The sequence below is a fragment of the Salvia hispanica genome, chromosome 5, assembly GCF_023119035.1.
Source record: "Salvia hispanica cultivar TCC Black 2014 chromosome 5, UniMelb_Shisp_WGS_1.0, whole genome shotgun sequence".
In the NCBI taxonomy this organism is placed as follows: Eukaryota; Viridiplantae; Streptophyta; class Magnoliopsida; order Lamiales; family Lamiaceae; genus Salvia; species Salvia hispanica.
In genome coordinates, this window is record NC_062969.1 from 38,708,953 (window position 1) to 38,730,351 (window position 21,399).

Consider the following 21,399-nt stretch of genomic DNA (forward strand, 5'->3'; position numbering starts at 1 on the left):
ATCATAGTTTAATTTCATTTAAATAAATAAATAGAATAACCATTGTATTCAATATATGTGCAATGCAATGTATCATCTCATGCCATTGCACTGCTTAGCATGCCACCAATTTTACACAATTTGTTATGGATATCATTTTATTTTATTAGAGCTTTGAAGACATTTATGATAACAAAAATAATTTGAAGGAAGAGACAATTAGACATCGGTTGATGGACCCATATCTATTCGTGAAGAGATTAATTATTGGTTAAACAATATTTTATACAAATATGTGTTTGTTTCATCTACCACTGTTGCCTATAATATTCCCCCTACCAATTATTCTTATTACTATTATTAATGATTGCTTATAAATTAAAACTTTTGGTAGGGAATTGTCTATATGAGGAGTAGGTGTTCATGCATCTCAACTCACCATTACTATTCATATACAACAAAAAAATATTTTACAAAATATAAACATTGGCACATTAAAAGTCTCATGCATATAGTATGTTGAAACATTTGGATTATCTGTGTTAAAATGAATTTGGAAAACTTGTGTAGCTTTTTTTCTTCTGAAAATACGAATGTTCTTATCAAATAGTAGTATCAATCATGACTTCTTTGAAATATTTGTTTTATAATAAACGAGTCTTATGTAATCATGTTTCTTGGATATATATTTTAATAGAATAAATCAATCCTTGTTAAATTTTTGTGCCTGACTATTATTCCTTTGTTTATAATAATAATATAATATAGAGTGACGATAAATAACTAAATTTTATACTACTAAAATAAGATTATATTAATAATTTGATATATTAATTATATATTCAAATAAAAAATACAGTAAGTGGATAAGTTAAAAAGTTTTATTAGCCTTTAACCTTGTTTTTTATTTTTATATTTGAATTTTCTTTCTATTGTTTTTTAAATTTGAATTAAAGTATGCACTAATTACATTTATAGTTTTAAAAAAATAAAAAAATTATACACAAATCATAAATATATGGTCACAATTTTATGCACTTTCCATGTACTATATATGCATCCATATAATTTAATTAAATACATAAATAAATCTATTTTTTATCAAATAAACTGGTGTTTGGTTGTATAAAATTTGGTCACGTAGATTTGTTGTAATATATAATGCTTTCATTATTATATAATGTACCCCAATTGTAATTTCCAAGTTATAAGATAAAAACAGCATAAAGCAGTGCTATTTTAGAAATTACATTAAAATCAAAACAGCATAAATCAATCACAAATTATGAGATTTTTTTTGGTTGTGATCTTCTTGGGTCTGGAGCTTTATGCTTTGCTTGTAGAATAATTAATATCATAAATACATGTGGCTTGAGATGCTAATGAAAGCTTCTTTGACATCTAAACCTCTTAATATAGAATAAATGTTGCTTATAGTCAACTATTAAGAAACTAATCTCCACAATAATGATTATCTAGTGCTTCAAGTAACTTAAATTCCTGCATTGAACAAATAAATAAATTTGCAGCCATGATTCATGTACATCCATTGACTTATTCTTTTCAAAGTTTTATTTATTAATATTAATAACTACCTTATCCTATTTTTATTTATCATATTGGACTGGATGAAAGAAAGTTGTAGATAAATTTGACAGATATAAATATGGAATTTTGATTTTCTTCTCAGCTATTGCTTATCAAATGCCCCAAAATTTAGCATTTAATTTTTTGTTGAACCACTGTTTAAAATTATTTCAACGGCCCATTGTTATGAAAAGCCCATCACTGACCACCTAGTACATGGGCTATCCAATTCCATATTCAGTGAACCCAAATTATTTCACGTATAAAATAAAATGTACTCCTATATTCATATTTAATTGTGTACTTAAATTAATAAAATGATTAGTTTATAATGAACTACTATATTTTAGTTTGACGGTTCGGTATTAATAATTAGTTCTGCCTAGGGCTGACAATTTTTGACACGACACGAACCGGCATAAAATTAATAGGGTGGGTCAGAGCTTATTGGGTTCGTGTCCTTATCGGGTCGACCCATTAAGGACACGTGTTCGTGTCGGGTTCATGTTATCCGTTAACAATGCGTGTTCGTGTCGCGTTCGTGTTATCCGTTAACAAATAATATTTTAATATTATTAATTCTTATTATTTTTATTTTTCACTACTTATTAAATGACTCTTACAATCTCATTTTTCAATACGTGTTGTTATCGTGTCGTGTTGATCCGAAGTGGTTCGTTCGTTAATGGGTTTGTGTCGTGTTCGTGTCTGAGGGTAGCGGGTCGTGTTCGTGTTTGAGGTTTTCTTAACGGGTCGTGTTCGTGTTTGTTGTTATCGTGTTCGTGTCGTTATTGTGTCGACACGCACGATTTGTCAGCCCTAGTTCTGCCTATATCACAACTAAGGACTGTATTCAATGTCGAACAAATTTTAAAGACCGAACTAAAGACCAAATCTCAGCCATCTCTTTTTCTAATCTAGTGGATAAAATAAATCATACAAATGATATACTTCGACATTGAATAGATAACTGATATTTGGTTTTTAGTTCGGCCTTTAAAATTAGTTCGACGTTGAAAACAATCCAATAATTGAGTCTTTAAAATACACCATATAAGTATAATCGAAATCAGTTCAAAATATCAAAAAATCCGAATCGAGCCAGAAAATCGACGATATCCAAATATTCAAATAAATAAATAAATTTGAAATAAAAGTAAATAATTTAAATCGAGAGAATTACAAAAATTTAAAGTTTTAAGATAATTTTAATGAGAGGGAATTGACATTAACATCCTCTAATTTTATTTATTAATTTTTTTAATTAAAAATATAATCTATGTGATATTATTTCAACCACTATATCTTCTAATCTAATAATTAAGATTTAGTCTATTTGATTAATAATTATTTAGCAATTGGTCACTCCCCTTTAAATAAATTACATAACTAAAGTCATATCGAGAGATAAGTTGAAAGCGTGATTAAGAAAGTGCGATTTACTTGTAGCAGTTAAAACTTAATTATCGCCGAAATCAATTCCCGTCGTTGACCGTTGCTAATCACTCCAATTCCGCCGCTCCACCTCCGCCGGCCTCCGCCGTCGGGGTTCAAATCAATGAACCGTCGAGATTACGGCAGAATGGCGATATCGAAATCTGCTTTTGTAACGGCTCTGTTGCTCCTATTGCCCATCACTATTGATTGCGCCAACACCTACAATAAGGGAGATCGCGTGCCCCTTTTCGTCAACAAAATCGGCCCCCTTCACAACCCTAGGTACCGATTCATATAAAATGTTAGCATTGAGCTCTGATTTAATGCATATTGGTAGACACTCGTCAGCATTCATCTCTTGATGTTAAAGAGGGAGTGCATTTTGTCTGTGTTTGGTTTTTCGACGTTGACTAATTGTTTTTTGATGCGCTTTTTTGAGATTTTTTATTTATTCCCAAATTTAATTAATGATGCATTGATTCATCATGGTTTGGAAGTGAGATCCGAACATGAAATATTCAGTTTTACTTGCAAAGCATTTAGCTACTATTTGAGAGCTTAATATAGCAGTTTAAATTCAAATCCAGTGCCTATTGGATCGAATTGGGGTTGGTAAGGAGCTTTGACAATCAATGTTGGTTGTTTTTTTTTTGGGATTATGCTTTGTTATGATTAGAAAACCTTATTGTTTACTCTGATAATTGTAGTAGATGTGATCCTTTTGCATTCAAATTGTTCTGATATCTTTTACTTTTGGCTTGCTTGCAGTGAAACATATGAATATTACGAGCTGCCCTTCTGTCGTCCAGGTTCGCTTTGACACTTGTAAATGTATATTGTAGAAGAATTCTTAGTCTTGCTCTCTTTCTTTTGAAAATTGTTTATCACTTATCAGTAATCATTTGCTTATTAAGGAGTATATGAACATTGCTAAGAGCCAAATACATACAGTTCGAAGTTGAAATATTGATCATTATCACCTACAAAGAAAAAACTTAAAAAAGAAAATGAAAATATGGAGATGATGAAGATATCTGGAGTTGAAGCATTAAGTTTTCCTTGAGACAAGAGTAGAGATCGTTCATTTTCTTCTTTTTCCTGAATGGTAGTAGATTCCACTTTTTCATGATTAAGATCTCGAGAGCATATTCAGTCCGTAATGTAAGAATATATCTTGCTCAAATCATGCTTAAAGAGATATTATTTGTTCCCTCTTCCAGACTAAATTCTTTTAGGTGATCTTCTTGCATTTTTCAAGTTTATTTGATCCCATTGCTAAGAAGTACCTTTATAAGCAGATTCATAACTCACTATTTATCTCATTGGCAGATCAGGTGATTCAAAAGAAGGAAAGCTTTGGGGAAGTTTTGAGTGGTGATCGCTTAGCAAATGCTTTATATGATTTGAGATTTGCTGTCAACACAACCCAAGCAGTTGTTTGCCCAAACAAGCTAACAAAGGCTGATATAACAAAATTCAGGGATGCTATCGCTAATGACTTTTACTATAACATGTACTGTGATGATCTTCCACTTTGGGCATACATCGGCAAAGTTGAGGATGAAAGCTGGAAAGCCGACAACAAGGGGAAAAAGTTTTTACTCTTTACCCATGTTCACTTTGATGCTCTTTACAATGGACATCAAGTCATAGAAATCCATGCCTTCAGCGAGCCAAGTCATATGGTGGATATAACAGAAGCTGTTGATGTTGAAGTCGAGTTCACTTATTCTATGTCCTGGAAAAGAACCTCTATGCCATATGAGAACAGAATGGAGAGATACGCTAGAGCTTCCTCATTGCATATTATCCACCAAAGTCATTGGTTCTCGTTCGCTAATTCTATTGTCATAGTTATACTGCTCACGGGACTACTTACTTTGCTTTTGCTGCGGCATGTCAAGAATGACTTAAGAAAGTAACTTTCTGCGCCGTGGTACTCGTTGCTTTTTGCTCCTAATTTTGTGCTTGCATTTCAGTGTAAGTTTCGCCGTACATAGAAGTTACACACCTGGTTCTGACATCAGCCCTCTATTATTTATTTCAGATGGTCGATTGGAGATGAAGATGAGGAGAAAGAAGTTGGTTGGAAATACATTCACGATGATGTGTTCAGATGCCCAACGAGTCTACCACTGTTCTCTGCAGTTTTGGGCTGTGGTACCCAGTTGTTGACAATGTAAGCTGCCATTTTCATTAATTTTCTAATCTCATCTATCATAACATAATATTCGGTGGTTGTCATATAGTGCACAAGCACAATTAGTCGAGTCCGTGTCTCTTTTCAAACTACTTGATATCGCAATAAATGATAATTAGATTCATATAAGAGCTCTTCATATATACCAAGCTGGTTCTTTTTTAGTTTAGAATTTCTCCATGATGCAACCATCGTGTAATTTGGCTACAGTACTTTTAACGTCGTATTCCCTGACAATATTTCATTTAAGCTTAGTCTTTACTCCGTACTAGTTTTTCTTGTATCATCCAAGTTACAAATTTGTCCCCGTCATACAGGTTATTCATTTTATTCATTTTGGCGTTTCTGGGAGTCTTCCAACCGTATAGCCGTGGTACTCTCTCAAGTTATGTGTTCATTTCTTACATTCTTACATCAGCAATTGCGGGCTACAGATCTGCGTCATTTTATAGTCAGTATGCTGAAACTGGACGGGTATTGATGCTTTCTTTTCCCTTACCACATTAAGTCATTCTTTGTTAAATGCCAATAAAAAATGTGAAACCAATGCATATATTTTGCAGGAAAAAAGTCTCCTTTTTGTAGGAATACTGTTCTTAGGTCCTCTGCTCTTCACATCATTCATCCTCAACTTACTGGCTGCATCTTTCGGGGTGACTGCAGCTCTTCCTCTCGGAACGATATGTGTCATTGTTCTCGTATATATACTAGTATCAGTTACCCTACTTTCCCTAGGAGGAGTGTTTGGGCACCGCTATAAATCTGCTTCCCCGGCCTCACCCGTCACTAAGAAATGTCCACGGGAGATTCCTTCGTTGGCTTGGTACCGGAAGACCCCAGCCCAAATGTTTCTTGCAGGTCTTCTACCTTACAGTGCCATTGCTCTCGAGTTACACCATTTTTATGCTACAATCTGGGGCTATAAACTCTATAGCTCTCCAGGAATTTTATTCTTCACATTCGTAGTCCTTATCTTGATCACTGCTATTTTAAGCGTTGGTTTGACATATTTTCAACTGGCTGCCGAAGACCACGAATGGCATTGGAGGTATAGTCGATTACACTGTTTTCTCCTTTTTCTTGAAAGGATACTTCCATATGTGCTTATCGTTTATCGTTTATGGCATTTCATCTACTGCATATTTTCGCATGTTTCTACCATTTCCCTTACGACCGCCATTGCTCTTACAAATTTGTAGGTCTCTAATGCGCGGTGGCTCAACAGCTATCTTCATGTTCTGCTACTGTATATACTTCTACCTGCATTCGAATATGACTGGCCTCTTGCAGACGGCCTTCTTCTTCGGCTACAACGCCTGCATTTGCTACGCGTTTTTCTTGATGCTGGGTGCCGTGGGTTTTCAAGCGTCGTTGCTGTTTGTCCGCCGCATATACCATGCCATCAAGAGTGAGTGAGCTTCACTGTACTTGTACACCGGAAAAGTACAATCAACCCGAGCTAGACTTCTCTGTCTCTTTATACATCATCTCTTTGTTAGAGTACACAAATTTGGATCTTCCTATGGCTATGTAGAGACCTCAAACCACAGTCTTATCTCTTTTTCATCTGAATTTATCCACAGCTTAGCACGACGAGTCTCACTATGCGACTCAAGCCGCGCTGTCTGGTTTCTCCGTTACTTCCTCGTATTTCACTTTATTACAAGATATCGTACATCGGTGTAGTATTCCGTTCACAAAGCGTAATGTGCATTGATGATAATAGGAGACAAACTGTAGTCAACTCAATCACGCTCCTACATGCAATGTCAAAATTGTTAACTTACGAGAGACAACAGTGAGTTCATGAGACGTTTGATTGCTCTAGATTAACTTGTCATGTCATTGTCGAGACTGAATGATGATTACTAGGGTCCAGAGATTAATTTTGTGACATGGGAAAAGCCAAGGCTCGTTGTACATGTCATTAACATGCTATACCCATCTAATCGAACAACATTCATAAAAATTCAATCTTATCTAATCGATTAAATCGAATAGAGTAGTATTTTCTCATGATAAAATGCGCAATGGGCTGGGCCCAAACACAGCTATTAAAATATCCGACAAATTGGGCCGGCCCACTAAACCGACGAACTCGAAACCCGTGAGGAAGAATGGAATCGATCAAAATTCGAAGTTTCACCATTTCTCCTCCATCGCATCGAAGAGATTGACAAACAGAAAGTTTCTCCCGCTGCCTGATTTCTGTTGCAAAAAAGCATCGATTGAAAATGGAACCGGTAGTTAGGAAGAGGGGCGGCGGCGCGTGGGAGGGTATGTATAGATTGGTCATGCGCCGCACTCCGGTCTATGTCACCTTCGTCCTCGTCGGCGCTTTTGTCGGTGAACGCGTACGTATCTTCTATCTAGATTTAAATACAGCTTTGTTAATTTTGTGTGTGTTTACGTGTTTGTGGTAGCTGGATTGAATTGGATCTAAGAAATTCGGTACCAATTCGTTATAAATGGTGTGGGGATTGGGGGAGACGGATAAGAGAAGTTGGGGATGATCTGTTTGAATTTATACAAGTTTTCTGGTGGTTATCCTCTTCTTCAATTTGATTATTTACTTGTGATTCTGGATTTGAGGGTTTCTGATTTGATATGTTGTTTTTATGCCCTAAATTAGGCCGTCGATCGTGGAATTCACGCTCTATGGGAACACATCAACGTTGGGGTATTGCTTTTACTGAATTTTCTTAATTAGCTGATTGCTGTGGTTTAATGCGTAACTTCATTTTTCTGTTGTTTATGTTGATTGAGCTGGGTTATGTGGGGGTTGTTCGACTGATTGAGCATTTAAAATTGTCAATTTGATATGGTAGTTAAATTCTTGCTTTTAAGGAACTGTCTTTGAGAGGTAATAAAATGATGGACTGATAGTGCTTCTAAGAAGTTGCTGATTCGTCATAACATTTGTATGGGAAATTGATCTGGAATGTAACCTTTGTCTTGTGTATATGAATATCTTTCGGTTGAATTCGATTAATGTGTTGGTGTGTGGATGGATTGTAATTAAAAGTTGTCTCTCATTACTTGCATCTTTAAGAACTAAGAAGTGCCACTAAGGATATATTCCTTTGAACCCTTTTAGGTCTCAGTTTGCTTAATACTAATAATGATAAGAAAATGTGAAGTACAAGAGGTTTCTGGTGCATAGGATATCTATGCATTCAACATTTTCAAGCTTGAACATCTGTATATTATATTCTATTTCACATGGACTTATCTAGCTCAAGTTAATGATGATTGCTCAATATAGTGAGATGAAATGGGGATTTTGGAAGAGGATCGGTTTTTAGTAATGGTGTTTATCAGAAAAAGAAGGTACAGTTCAAAACTTCAGATTTTCGTAGGAGTTGAAATAGAAACGGAAATGGTAGAAGCCTCAGGTTGTAGGAACGTGTCATGAGAATTGAAAACACTAAAGTAAACGGTATGATGTATTGTCATTATTATGTACAGCGAGAGCTTTATGCAGACCAGATAAGTTTTAGGACTGATAAGATTTTGCCTGCTTATGTTTCTGGTTTGCTTGCACAAATATAAAAATGAGTATTCTGATCAAGATGTAATGGTTTTTGTGACGATATGCCTTCATATTTGGCAATTATGCTTTCATCTTGGGACGTGTCATAAAGTATCATCAGAGGCCCCTTGTGATGCAAATTGTCTGGGGGCCGAGCTGAAATGAATTATATGAACATTAAAGATGCTGCTACCCTCCTTCTGTGTTCCATGAACTTTTTGTTCTGTAATTTATTTCGTATAGTTAGTGCGCCGCATTCTCATAGTTTTAACTTGCTATGAGACAAGAACCTCTGTATAGTTTGTAGTAATTTCTTCATTATGTTATTTCAGAAACGCTATGAGGATATTTCGGTTCTGGGTCAGAGACAGTCCGAAGAGTGAAGTGACAACGACGAATAATTTGCCCCTGGCATCCTCTTCTTCTGCATAGCTTAGAAGATGCATTTTGATGTTTGATAATTGTTACCCTATTTCTCGTCCTTGCAATGTGCTTGCCAGTTTTCTTTAACCCGAAATTACTGGCAATTTTGCAGTTGAAGTTTTTTTTGTTCTTTTACTTTGCAGTCTGATAAGTTTGGTCCTTTTGAGCGTCCTGGTTATTTTGAACATGGATTTAACTCGAGGTGAAATATTTCACTGAACAATATACAGATTATCATTTATTTTTCTTTATTGCCATGTGCAATCAATAGGTGAAGCAGGTCAAAATTTGTACTCTGCAAAAATTCACAATACAAGTAAAATTTGAGGCTCAGCATTGGCCTATTATATAATTTACCATCATTATATATACTGTATTATTTTTTCATCTTAGTACTACTTTTAGAGAAATATTTGTTTCATCTGTAGAGGCTTACACGGCCCATTTTATTTTATTCGCACTATTTTTGAATTGTTAATTGAATAAAATTAAATAAGTTTTGAAATAAAGTATTTCTTACAAACACTATTAGATCTCTAATTCTATTGCAAAAAAATGGTCATATATAAACAACATATAAATTTTATTTGGAAAATTATAATAAAATTATGTAAATCAACACTCCTAAATGTAATTCTTATTTTGATTTTGTTTCATTTTGAAAAGTTAAGCTACATGATCTATATTATTTGACTTTTGCGTAAATAAAATTTAAGTAGGCATTATTGTACTTGTACTTTTGTACACTGCAAAAGTACAATCAACCCAAGCTAGACCTTTTCGTCTCTTTACATCATCTCATTGTTATATTAGACAAATGTGGATATTAAGTTAGTAAACAAACTTCAGTAAACTCGATCATGATTCAGCGTGCAATGACAAAATAGTTTAACTTATAAGAGACTGTGAGTTCATGAGATGTTCGATTGTTCTAGATTAACTTGTCATATGATTGTCCGAAACTGAATGATTTACATACTCCATATCAACTTTAATTTTTAGCCAAATTGAGGATTGTATTATCAGGTGATTTACTTATACTTCATTCTTTTTCTTTCAGGTCACCATGGAGCCTGCTATCAGGTGATTTCTCGAAAGGGTGAAAAGGATGCAGGTTTTAAACAGAATGATGAACAACTCTTTTTTTTTTTTTTTTTCATATCAACTGTTGTGTACACTCTTTAGTAAACTTTCATTTATAGTTATAGTAGTAGTTTCTCATTGTCCTCATTCCTTTTGTGAGGTGTGGCCAAATGATTCTGCATCTGTCCCCAAAATAGATATAGTACAAAAGCTAAGAGCCACCCTATCCGGACAAGAAAAAGAAGTAAATAGCTCTGTTTCAAAATCAATGCAAGTAACCCTAAGATTATGCAGTGTAGGAAGGCTATTTTTATACTCATAGCTTTGTTTTTTTATTTTACATAGCTTCTTTTTATATTTCTCTTTCATGTTTATTAGTATATTTATATTTATTCTCTATCATTTCAAAATTTAAATTGTAATTTTAATCTATGAATAAAAATATTTTATTATCCCACAAATATATAAATAGATATAATACTTGCATCTTTAATTTTCATTTATAGGTTTGGTTGATTTTCTCACTACTAGTAATTTTATGTAATGAATTACCATAAATTACCATAAATTAATTTCAAACCTGGCCCACTAACTGTCGAAGCCCGTGTGGAAAAGATTGGAATCGATCAAAAATCGGAGTTTCACCATTTCTCCTCAATCGCGTCGCAGAGATTGACAGATCAGAGAAAGTTTCTCCCGCTGCCTGATTTCTGTTGCAAAAAAGCATCGATTGAAAATGGAACCGGTAGTTAGGAAGAGGGGCGGCGGCGCGTGGGAGGGTATGTATAGATTGGTCATGCGCCGCACTCCGGTCTATGTCACCTTCGTCCTCGTCGGCGCTTTTGTCGGTGAACGCGTATGTATCTTCTATCTAGATTTAAATATAGCTCTGTTAATTTTGTGTGCGTTTGTGTGTTTTTACGTGTTTGTGGTAGCTGGATTGAATTGGATCTGAGAATTTGGTAGTACTAATTCTATAATTGGCGTGGGGATTGGGGGAGACGGATAGGAGAAGTTGGTGATGATCTGTGTGAATTTATAGATTTTTTCTGGCGATTATCATATTCTTCAATTTGATAGCGTGTTTATGATTCTGGATTTGAGGGTTTCTGATCTGATGTGTTGTTTTTCTGCCCTAAATTAGGCCGTCTGGATTTGAGGGTTTCTGATCTGATGTGTTGTTTTTCTGCTCTAAATTAGGCCGTCGATCGTGGAATTCACGCTCTATGGGAACACATCAACGTTGGGGTATTGCTTTTACTGATTTTTTTTCAATTTAACTAAATTGGCTGATTGTTGTGGTTTAATCGCTTAACTTCATTTTTTTCTGTTGATTATGTTGACTGAGCTTGTTTATGTGGGAGTTTGTTCGACTGATTGAGCTTTTGAATTGTCAATGTGATAAGGTAGTTAAATTCTTGCTTTTAAGGAACTGTCTTTGAGAGTTAATGGAGTAAAATGACAGTGCTTCTAAGAAGATGCTGATTCATCATAACATTTGTATGGTTTATTTGTGTGTTAAATTAATCTGTGATGTAACCTTTTTCTTGTGTATAGGTATATCTTTCGGTTGAATTCGAGTAATATGAGTTGGTGTGGATAGATTGAAATTTAAAAGTTGTCTCACATACTTATCATTAAGAACTAAGAAGTGCCAGTACAGATATACTACCTCTGTCATTATGATTCTTCATAACATTATGATTCCACTGATATGTGTTGATATACTACCTTCTAGTCATTATGTAGAGCAAGAGCTTTATGCACACCATCTAAGTTTTAGGAAAGATAAAGATGTTACTTCCTTATGTTTTTAGTTTTAGGAAAGATAAGGATTTTGCTTGCTTATGTTTTTAGTTTTTATGCACACCAGCTAAATTTTAGGAAAGATAAAGATTTTACTTCCTTATGTTTTTAGTTTTAGGAAAGATAAGGATTTTGCTTGCTTATGTTTTTAGTTTTTATGCACACCGGCTAAATTTTAGGAAAGATAAAGATTTTACTTCCTTATGTTTTTAGTTTTAGGAAAGATAAGGATTTTGCTTGCTTATGTTTTTAGTTTTTATGCACACCAGCTAAGTTTTAGGAAAGATAAAGATTTTACTTCCCTATGTTTTTAGTTTTAGGAAAGATAAGGATTTTGCTTGCTTGTGTTTTTAGTTTTTATGCACACCAGCTAAATTTTAGGAAAGATAAGGATTTGAGCTGGAATGAATTACCATTTAAAGATGCTGCTAACCTTAACTGGCATCAACTTATGTTTTGTAGTAGTTTATTTCGTAGAGTTTAGCTCGTTGCACTCTCATAATATCTTGCTAAGGTCTCTTTAAGCACGAAATCAAACAGTTGCTTAAATACAGCATTTATGAGACAGAACCTGTTGTATGGTAATTCCTTCTTTACGTTATTGCAGAACAGAACCTGTTGTATGGTAATTCCTTCTTTACGTTATTGCAGAAACGCTATGAGGATATTTCGGTTCTGGGACAGAGACAGTCCGAAGAGTGAAGTGACAACGATGAACAATTTGCCTGGCATCCTTTTCTTTCCATAGCTTAGAAGATGCATTGATGTTCAATAATTGTTACCCTATTTCTTGTTCCTGCAACGTGCCTGCAATTTTCTTTAACACACTAAATTACTGGCAAATTTGGAGTTGCAGTTTTTTTTTTCCTTTCCCTTTGCAGTTGATAAGTTCTAGTGATATCTTTTTGAGTGTCCTGTTCATTTTGAACATGGATTTAACTCGAGGAGAAATATTTCACTGAACAATATACGGATTATAATTTATTTTTCTTGAATGCCATGGCAATCAATAGGCGAAGCAGGTCAAATTTTGAAGCATGTCAAATATATATTCCTCCATTCTCTAAAAATAGAAACTCTTTCCTCTTTGGTCCATCCCTAAAAATAAGAACTTTCTGCTTAAGGAATTTCTCTCTAATGGGGTGAAACTACAACACCGACTACGTTTGAAGAGATGGCGACGAATTAAAAGCCCAGGGCGCCGGTGACGTCTTGGTCTTCAACACTCATCTCCTTCTCTCTCACTTCTCAATTCAGCGACTAGCATGGCAACCGGAGTCGCGGTTTCTAAACTGCCATCAGCCTCCATCTATCTCTAGTCATCTCCCAATTCTCTCTCTCTCTCTCTGCCCTCCGTCCGCCGCGGGCTGGATACCATCCTCCCCGACGAGGTTTGCAACCACATCGCCGTCTCCTTCGAGATGAAGACCGTCGCCGAGAGCTTTGAGAGAGAAAGAGCTCCAGCTTGTTCAGTTGAGTGTGATTTTGGGGAGCGTCAATTTCGTGGGAGGGGTGATTAGATTTTTCATGGACAAAGAAGTAAACTCAATACCATTTCTTGCTCCAATGAATATCAACTCCTTTAGCAGAAATGATTCATGTGAAATAACGGAGCAACAGTGCGGGCCAGCGAGTTTTCGAGGGCCGGAGTAGATTTAATGAACACCGAACTGCCATAATTGTCAAGTTTTCAATCCAATTCTGCCCATTTAAGGAATAGCGAACGAGCCCTAACAATATTAGAAAGGCTCCATTCCAAAATTTTGTTTCGATAGCAATATGATATTTTCTAAAATCAATATTTTTTTATACAATATAGTACGATATAAAATTTTCAATAATATAAATACACTTAGAGCATCTCCAAAGAGTAAATTAAGAAGTAAACTAATATAACTACCACATTTACCTTTTTTTTATGAAAAATCATTCTCCAATGGGAGAGGTATATGAGAAGGTATTATATCTTTTTTCCCATTTTAAAGAGGTATTTTACCTCTCCATTGATGGAGAGGTAAAATCTTATAACTACCATATTTGTCTTCTTTCCATGAAAAACCCTTCTCCAATGGGAAAGGTATTTGAGAAGGTATCACATTTTATATTTTTTAATGTATTTTTTACTATTATTTTATTTTTAAAAAATAATTTACCTTTCTATATACATTTTCTCTTTGGAGTGTGTTACTTTTTAGAAGGGTATATTTCACTTAAGAAAGTAAATATATAATACGTATACCTTTTCTCTATACCTTCTCTCCCCTCGGAGATGCTAGTAGACCCATGTGAGGATTAATTGAGAGTGATTAAATTTATAAATTTAATTAATTACGATGTTGAAGTCCCGAATCCGGTCCACTTAAATAGCTCATTTTATATCTACCAAAACGGCCCAATAAGAATTCTAGTTAGGGTTTATGTATTTGTATTTCACTCTCGCTTTCTGTTTCAATTTTTAGCTGAATTACTGTTATTAATTTTGGTCTTTTATCTTCTTCGTGTAGTGATTCGGAACCTAATTGACCGTGAACGATGAGGTAAGCTGATTCACCATTTTTTAATTTCAGATGCTCTGTATTTGATATTGAGCTTTAGCTTAGACGGAATCATCTTCTCTGGTTATTCAGTTTTTCGATTTCTGATTAGTAGCTATTGTACTTCATTTCTTTGTTCCTCAACGATGTATATTCTGGATACGCACGATTAGGGATCTAATTTATGGTTATTAGGCGGAAACTATAATGCCTCAATAATATTCTTATGATTTAGGAAGATTCTCCGTTAGTTTGGTCCAGTTTTTTGTAGATAAAGCTGTTTTTATGGTTGCAATGCTTATGATTAAGCTCTATAATCTGTCCAGAACAGTTTCCACTGGTGGTGTTGTAATCGAAAGTATAATGGTTGATCATGTAGTTTAGCCTTTTCATTGAATAGTATAATGGTTGAGTCTGATGTTTAAACCTCCTTACATTGTTTCAATGTGCTGATGTTGTCTCTCTTATTGTAATTTCAGTAAGCTTCAGAGCGGCGGCGCGTGGGAGGGCATGTATAGATTGGTCATGCGCCGCACTCCGGTCTATGTCACCTTCGTCCTCGTCGGCGCTTTTGTCGGTGAACGCGTATGTATCTTCTATCTAGATTTAAATATAGCTTTGTTAATTTTGTGTGTGTTTGTGGTAGCTGGATTGAATTGGATCTGAGAAATTGGTACTAATTCGTTGTAATTGGTGTGGGGATTGGGGGAGACGGATAAGAGAAGTTGGTGATGATCTGTGTGAATTTGTAGATTTTTTCTGGCGGTTATCATCTTCTTCAATTTGATTGCGTATTTATTATTCTGGATTTGAGGGTTTCTGATCTGATATGTTGTTTTTCTACCCTAATTTAGGCCGTCGATCGTGGAATTCACGCTCTATGGGAACACATCAACGTTGGGGTATTGCGTTTACTGATTTTTTTTTTCAATTTAAACTAAAAATTGGCTGATTGTTGTGGTTTAATCGCGTAGCTTCATTTTTTTTTCTGTTGATTATGTTGACTGAGCTTGTTTATGTGGGAGTTTGTTCGACTGATTGACCTTTTGAATTGTCAACGTGATATGGTAGTTAAATTCTTACTTTTAAGGAACCGTCTTTGAGAGTTAATGGAGTAAAATGATAGTGCTTCTAAGAAGATGCTGATTCATCATAACATTTGTATGGGTTATTTGTGTGTTAAATTAATCTGTGATGTAACCTTTTTCTTGTGTATAGGAATATCTTTCGGTTGAATTCGAGTAATATGAGTTGGTGTGGATAGATTGAAATTTAAAAGTTGTCTCTCATACTTGCATCATTAAGAACTAAGAAGTAAGTGCCACTACAGAAATACTACCTCCGTCATTATGATTCTTCATGACATTGTGATTCGACTAATATGTGTTGATGGAGATGCATTCGATATGGAATATATGATATATATATCTATGGCTACCGGTTACTTGTGCTTCTAGTCATTTTGTGGAGCGAGAGCTTTATGCACACCAGCTAAGTTTTAGGATATATAAGGATTTTGCCTGCTTATGTATGTTTCTAGTTTGCTTGCACAAATGTATAAATAAGTATTCTGATTAAGATGTAATGGTTTTTGTAACTGATGTGCTTTCATATTCGACAATTATGCTTTCATCTTGGGACATGTCATGAAGTATCATCAGCCTTCCCTCGTGATGCAAACTGTGTCTTAGGGTTTAGGGTTAAGACTGAGCTGGAATGAATTATATGACCATTTAAAGATGCTGCTAACCTTAACCGACGTTAGCTTATGTTCTGTAATTTAGTATTTCGTAGACTTTAGCTCTTTGCACTCATAATATCTTCCTAAGGTCTCTTTAAGCACAAAATTAAACAGTTGCTTAAATACAGGATTTATGAGACAAGAACCTGTGTAGTAATTTCTTCTTTACGTTATTGCAGAAACGCTATGAGGATATTTCGGTTCTGGGACAGAGACAGTCCGAAGGGTGAAGTGACAGCGATGAACAATTTGCCATGGCATCCTTTTCTTTTCCATAGCTTAGAAGATGCATTTTGATGTTCAATAATTGTTACCCGATTTCTCGTTCCTGCAACGCGCCTGCAGTTTTCTTAACATGGAATTACTGGCAAATTTGGAGTTGCAGTTTTTCTTTTCTTTCCCTTTGCAGTTGATAAGTTCTAGTGCTATATTTTTGAGTGTCCTGTTCATTTTGAACATGGGTTTAACTCGAGGAGAAATATTTCACTGAACAATATACGGATTATAATTCATTTTTCTTGAATGCCATGGAAATCAATAGGTGGAGTACGTCAAATTTTGTATCATGTCAAATTTATATTTCATATGTTTTCTAAAAATAGAAATTATTTTTCTTTTGGTCCATCTCTTAAAAATAAAATCTTTCTATTTAAGGAAAATTATATTCTCTAATGGGATCAGACACATAATTAGTGTTGTCTCAAAAGTTCCTCACAATACAAATTCACAATTTTAATTTTCGTCTATAAAAGTATATAGATATGATATATACGGATATTGATATATGTCATACGTGCGATATATCATACTGTACACATTATAAACTGACTAATATTATAAGTGAAACAATAGCATACATATAAATACAATACATATAACAAATTCCGAGAAATGATATGGTATAATGATATTTTGATATACTGGTGAGTGATCAATTGCTAACTCATCATTTAATTGATAACTACAACTAATTTAAGGTCACATGGTTTTAAAAAACGTGTGGTCTACAATTTGCCACGTGTAATTTTCGTTTTTGTTAATTAAATCGATTTTTTTTTTTAAAAAAAGTCAAATTAGGGTTTTGGATGAAAATGTCAATATAGTGTTTCGAAAATATCAACACAATGTTTTGAGAATGTCAACACAAATTTAGGATTGACATTATATATGCTTTATATTGACATATTATCTTAGCTGTATTGACATTAGCCTGTAACGAAAAATACGAAAATTCTAGATTTTTTTTTTTTTTTAAATTTTGACGTCGGAACATATGCATGTAGTATATCGTTGGAATCCTTATAAAATTATCTTTAATTTGATATATGTTATATGAATTTAAAGTTTTGGAATTTCTTTTAAAAGTTAGTTATAACTAACTTGACATTAATACCCCTATTGATTTTTATTGGAATTAATCCTATAGCCTTATTGACGATTTTTATTGATCGTATTGATATTTTGTGGTTAATGATCTAGACCTTTAATTTGAATATCTAATGGCTATTATTGAGTTGTAGTTAGCAATTAAGCATCAAGTTAGCAATATAACACTCGCCTTGATATACTAGTGTATATGAAATCGGTACATCGTAAAATTCAATTTACTCATAGATTTTAGCATTGTACACCCAACATCTGTCACGATAACAATATTAGATATGCTCCATTCCAAAACTTTTGTACGCCAAAGTTTTTGATTTGATAACATTATGATATCTTCTCATATCAATATTTTTTGATACAATGTAAGATACAAAATTTTCGATAATTAAATTACCTTTGCACTCCATGAGGATTAATTGAGATTGTTTAAATTTATAAATTATTTAGAGTCCCGATCCGGCCCAGTTAAATAGGTCCATTTATATATACCAAAACGGCCCAATAAGAATTCTAGTTAGGGTTTGTGTCAATATTTATGCTTCTGATACAGCAGCTCTCCTTCTCTCTCCTTCAGTCGATTCCAGCCACCGTTCACCACCCTTTTTCTAGGGTTTTTCTTCAGGTGCGCCGCTACGCCATTTCTCTCCACACCGTGTGTTTTGGCGTGTATTTGTATCTCATTCTCTCCTTCTATTTCAATTTTTAGCTGAATTACTGTGATTAATTTTGGTCCTTTATCTTCTTCGTGTAGTGATTCGGAACCTAATTGACCGTGAACGATGAGGTAAGCTGATTCACCATTTTTTAATTTCAGATGCTCTGTATTTGATATTGAGTTTTAGCTTAGACGGAATCATCTTCTCTGGTTATTCAGTTTTTCGATTTCTGATTAGTAGCTATTGTACTTCATTTCTTTGTTCCTCAACGATGTATATTCTGGATACGCACGATTAGGGATCTAATTTATGGTTATTAGGCGGAAACTATAATGCCTCAATAGTATTCTTATGATTTAGGAAGATTCTCCGTTAGTTTGGTCCAGTTTTTTGTAGATAAAGCTGTTTTTATGGTTGCAATGCTTATGATTAAGCTCTATAATCTGTCCAGAACAGTTTCCACTGGTGGTGTTGTAATCGAATGTATAGTGGTTGATCATGTTGTTTAGCCTTTTCATTGAATAGTATAATGGTTGAGTCTGATGTTTAAACCTCCTTACATTGTTTCAATGTGCTGATGTTGTCTCTCTTATTGTAATTTCAGTAAGCTTCAGAGCGAGGCGCTGAGGGAAGCCATCTCTGTGATTGTTGCAGATGCCAAGGAGAAGAAGCGAAACTTTACAGAGACTGTTGAACTCCAGATTGGACTCAAGAACTATGACCCCCAAAAGGACAAGCGTTTCAGCGGGTCTGTTAGGTTGCCCCATATTCCGAGGCCAAAAATGAAAATCTGCATGCTTGGAGATGCCCAGCATGTTGAGGAGGTATGGTAGTGAATAGTATTTGAATTTTTCTTTATGTAAGTACTGAGTATAAGTGTTTTTTTTGTTGCACAACCAGGCTTGCGTTCTGTTACAGTATGAATTGAATCGCTTTTTTTCTATAACTTATAAGTGCTATTAATTTTTATTTTGAATTATTGCTTCTTTTATGAACTATTCCTTGCATTGGAAGTCTATGCCATAAATGCTGTTTTTGATTTGATTTTGATTGTTTCTTTAGGCGGAGAAGATCGGCCTCGAGTCCATGGATGTGGAAGCACTGAAGAAGTTGAACAAAAACAAGAAATTGGTGAAGAAGCTAGCAAAGAGGTACCACGCTTTCTTGGCATCAGAAGCAGTCATTAAGCAGATTCCACGTCTCTTGGGACCTGGTCTGAACAAGGCAGGCAAGTACATTTAACTATTGCAAGTGTAGAGCAGTTCAACGTATGTTATTTATGTGACTTATGATTTGTGGGGTGATCTCTCATGTTTTACTAGAACTAGAATGTTCATCATGTGATCATGTCCATAGTATGCAGACTAAAATTCCTTGTAGAATAGTTTGATGATTTTGATTTAAAAAAGGGTCCGAATGTGATGGCAATTCTTTAGTACTATGTCTTATTGTTCTTTATGACTACGGTTAAAGCAAAGTGCCCACATAATTGTATAATTGCAAGTTTTGATTTCTGACTTGAACCACAGTACTACTACATCGTAGTTGTTAATAATATTTACTGGTTAGCTGTTATGACTTGTCTGATATGAACCTTATGATTAGACATTGGTGGTTTGGATGCTATTATTGTATTTTTCTAATTTTACTATCATGATGCAGGTAAGTTCCCCACTCTCGTGACTCACCAGGAGTCTCTTGAATCCAAGGTGAACGAGACCAAGGCTACCATTAAGTTCCAATTGAAGAAGGTGCTCTGCATGGGTGTTGCTGTTGGCAACCTTGATATGGAAGAGAAGCAGATCTTCCAAAACGTGCAAATGAGCGTCAACTTCCTCGTTTCTCTTTTGAAAAAGAATTGGCAAAATGTAAGTCCCACTTTCAATCATATTCCTTGATTCCAAATAATTTCTGAGGTTTTTCTGCTTATATATTGTGTTTGTGATGGTATCAGGTGAGGTGCTTGTTCTTGAAGAGCACCATGGGAAAGCCACAACGTATCTTCTGAGAAATTTATAAACTTTTGTTATTCAAGCCGTAGAAACTACTTAAAACTTCCCAGAAATGGAATTTTTTGTTTCTGTTTTTGTGACTTTGATCTCGGATTTATTATGGATACATCTTTGTATTTCGTTATTTACAGTTAATTGCTTGTTTTTTATTTTATTTTGTTCCCTCCACATTTTTTTTCTAGATTTTTAAGAAATCAAACATAAGTTACCTGAAAAAGTTTATTAGAATGTGAGTTTTATTTTTTTGACATTTTTAAACCGTTGATAGTAAAATATTGGTTCTTTAATTTACTTTTTATATTCGAACAATGCTTTTATTACCACAATGCAATTTTATGACATTTTACTAAAGATTCCTGACTTAAAGACAGCGATATTTATGACATTTTCTAATAGATTCCTATCTATGTCACAAGCCCTCAGAATTGACAAAATATATTTTCTGTGTAGACAATTATCACTTCGTGTTTCACGTGACTTCAAATTCCATCCTCCATTTCTTCATAGTTGAGTCATTTTTTTTTTCCGAAAAGTTTCTTTATAGTTGAGTCATTTCCATATATAGTACTAACTTTTTTCTCTTTTTTACTTTACTCTCTCTTACTTTATTCTCTCTACTTTATACTTTATTCTCTCTACCTTTTCTTCTCTCTTACTTTTTTATCTATTTATTTAACACACCCAACATTCATTTCTAAAACTCTATGTCGAAAAGTTCCGCCTCAACTATTAAGAAACGGAGGAAGTACCTTTGTAGGAATAAGAATTGATGTAAGCACGAAATTTTAGTAAGATAAAGAAAAATAGATTAAATAAATGAGTAGATTACGAGTCTTATTTGTATATGTTAATTTTATACTCCTAATAAAATGTGAGTGAAATAAATCAGTGTAATGTGAGACTTATTTATCATTTATGGTTAAAGTGAAATGTGACCATATTATAGGATAGACTGAAATGTTAAAATGTGATTCTTATCGTGGGACGGAGTTAGTAATTATTTTGCAAGTATTTCCTTGTCCA

General features: G+C 34.3%; 5 protein-coding genes across 6 annotated transcripts; all 5 read left to right on the top strand.

The window, feature by feature from the left end:
• Positions 1-2,993: 2,993 nt before the first annotated feature.
• LOC125186879 (transmembrane 9 superfamily member 5-like) lies at positions 2,994-6,843 on the top strand. Its single transcript, XM_048083358.1, has 7 exons — positions 2,994-3,285; positions 3,772-3,812; positions 4,333-4,921; positions 5,051-5,182; positions 5,521-5,677; positions 5,767-6,251; positions 6,403-6,843. Exons 1-7 carry the CDS (start codon positions 3,125-3,127, stop codon positions 6,617-6,619), a joined length of 1,782 nt encoding a protein of 593 aa, XP_047939315.1. The 5' UTR covers positions 2,994-3,124; the 3' UTR covers positions 6,620-6,843.
• A 512-nt stretch (positions 6,844-7,355) lies between these two features.
• LOC125187067 (cytochrome b-c1 complex subunit 9-like) lies at positions 7,356-9,409 on the top strand. Its single transcript, XM_048083578.1, has 3 exons — positions 7,356-7,557; positions 7,836-7,883; positions 9,068-9,409. Exons 1-3 carry the CDS (start codon positions 7,438-7,440, stop codon positions 9,116-9,118), a joined length of 219 nt encoding a protein of 72 aa, XP_047939535.1. The 5' UTR covers positions 7,356-7,437; the 3' UTR covers positions 9,119-9,409.
• A 1,473-nt stretch (positions 9,410-10,882) lies between these two features.
• LOC125186692 (cytochrome b-c1 complex subunit 9-like) lies at positions 10,883-13,042 on the top strand. The gene is made up of 3 exons (XM_048083106.1): positions 10,883-11,097; positions 11,442-11,489; positions 12,699-13,042. The coding sequence occupies exons 1-3, from the start codon at positions 10,978-10,980 to the stop codon at positions 12,747-12,749; spliced, it is 219 nt and encodes a 72-aa protein (XP_047939063.1). The 5' UTR covers positions 10,883-10,977; the 3' UTR covers positions 12,750-13,042.
• A 1,407-nt stretch (positions 13,043-14,449) lies between these two features.
• On the top strand, positions 14,450-16,878 carry LOC125187918 (cytochrome b-c1 complex subunit 9-like). The gene is made up of 4 exons (XM_048084580.1): positions 14,450-14,584; positions 15,061-15,166; positions 15,436-15,483; positions 16,502-16,878. The coding sequence occupies exons 1-4, from the start codon at positions 14,580-14,582 to the stop codon at positions 16,550-16,552; spliced, it is 210 nt and encodes a 69-aa protein (XP_047940537.1). The 5' UTR covers positions 14,450-14,579; the 3' UTR covers positions 16,553-16,878.
• Positions 14,468-20,530, top strand: LOC125187917 (60S ribosomal protein L10a-1). 2 transcript variants are annotated; one of them, XM_048084578.1, is made up of 6 exons: positions 18,213-18,330; positions 18,460-18,492; positions 18,969-19,188; positions 19,427-19,592; positions 20,027-20,232; positions 20,319-20,530. In XM_048084578.1, the coding sequence occupies exons 2-6, from the start codon at positions 18,488-18,490 to the stop codon at positions 20,370-20,372; spliced, it is 651 nt and encodes a 216-aa protein (XP_047940535.1). In that variant the 5' UTR covers positions 18,213-18,330; positions 18,460-18,487; the 3' UTR covers positions 20,373-20,530. The 2 variants fall into 2 exon arrangements, with proteins under 2 accessions (XP_047940536.1, XP_047940535.1); XM_048084579.1 differs by lacking the exons at positions 18,213-18,330; positions 18,460-18,492 and adding an exon at positions 14,468-14,584.
• Positions 20,531-21,399: the final 869 nt, after the last annotated feature.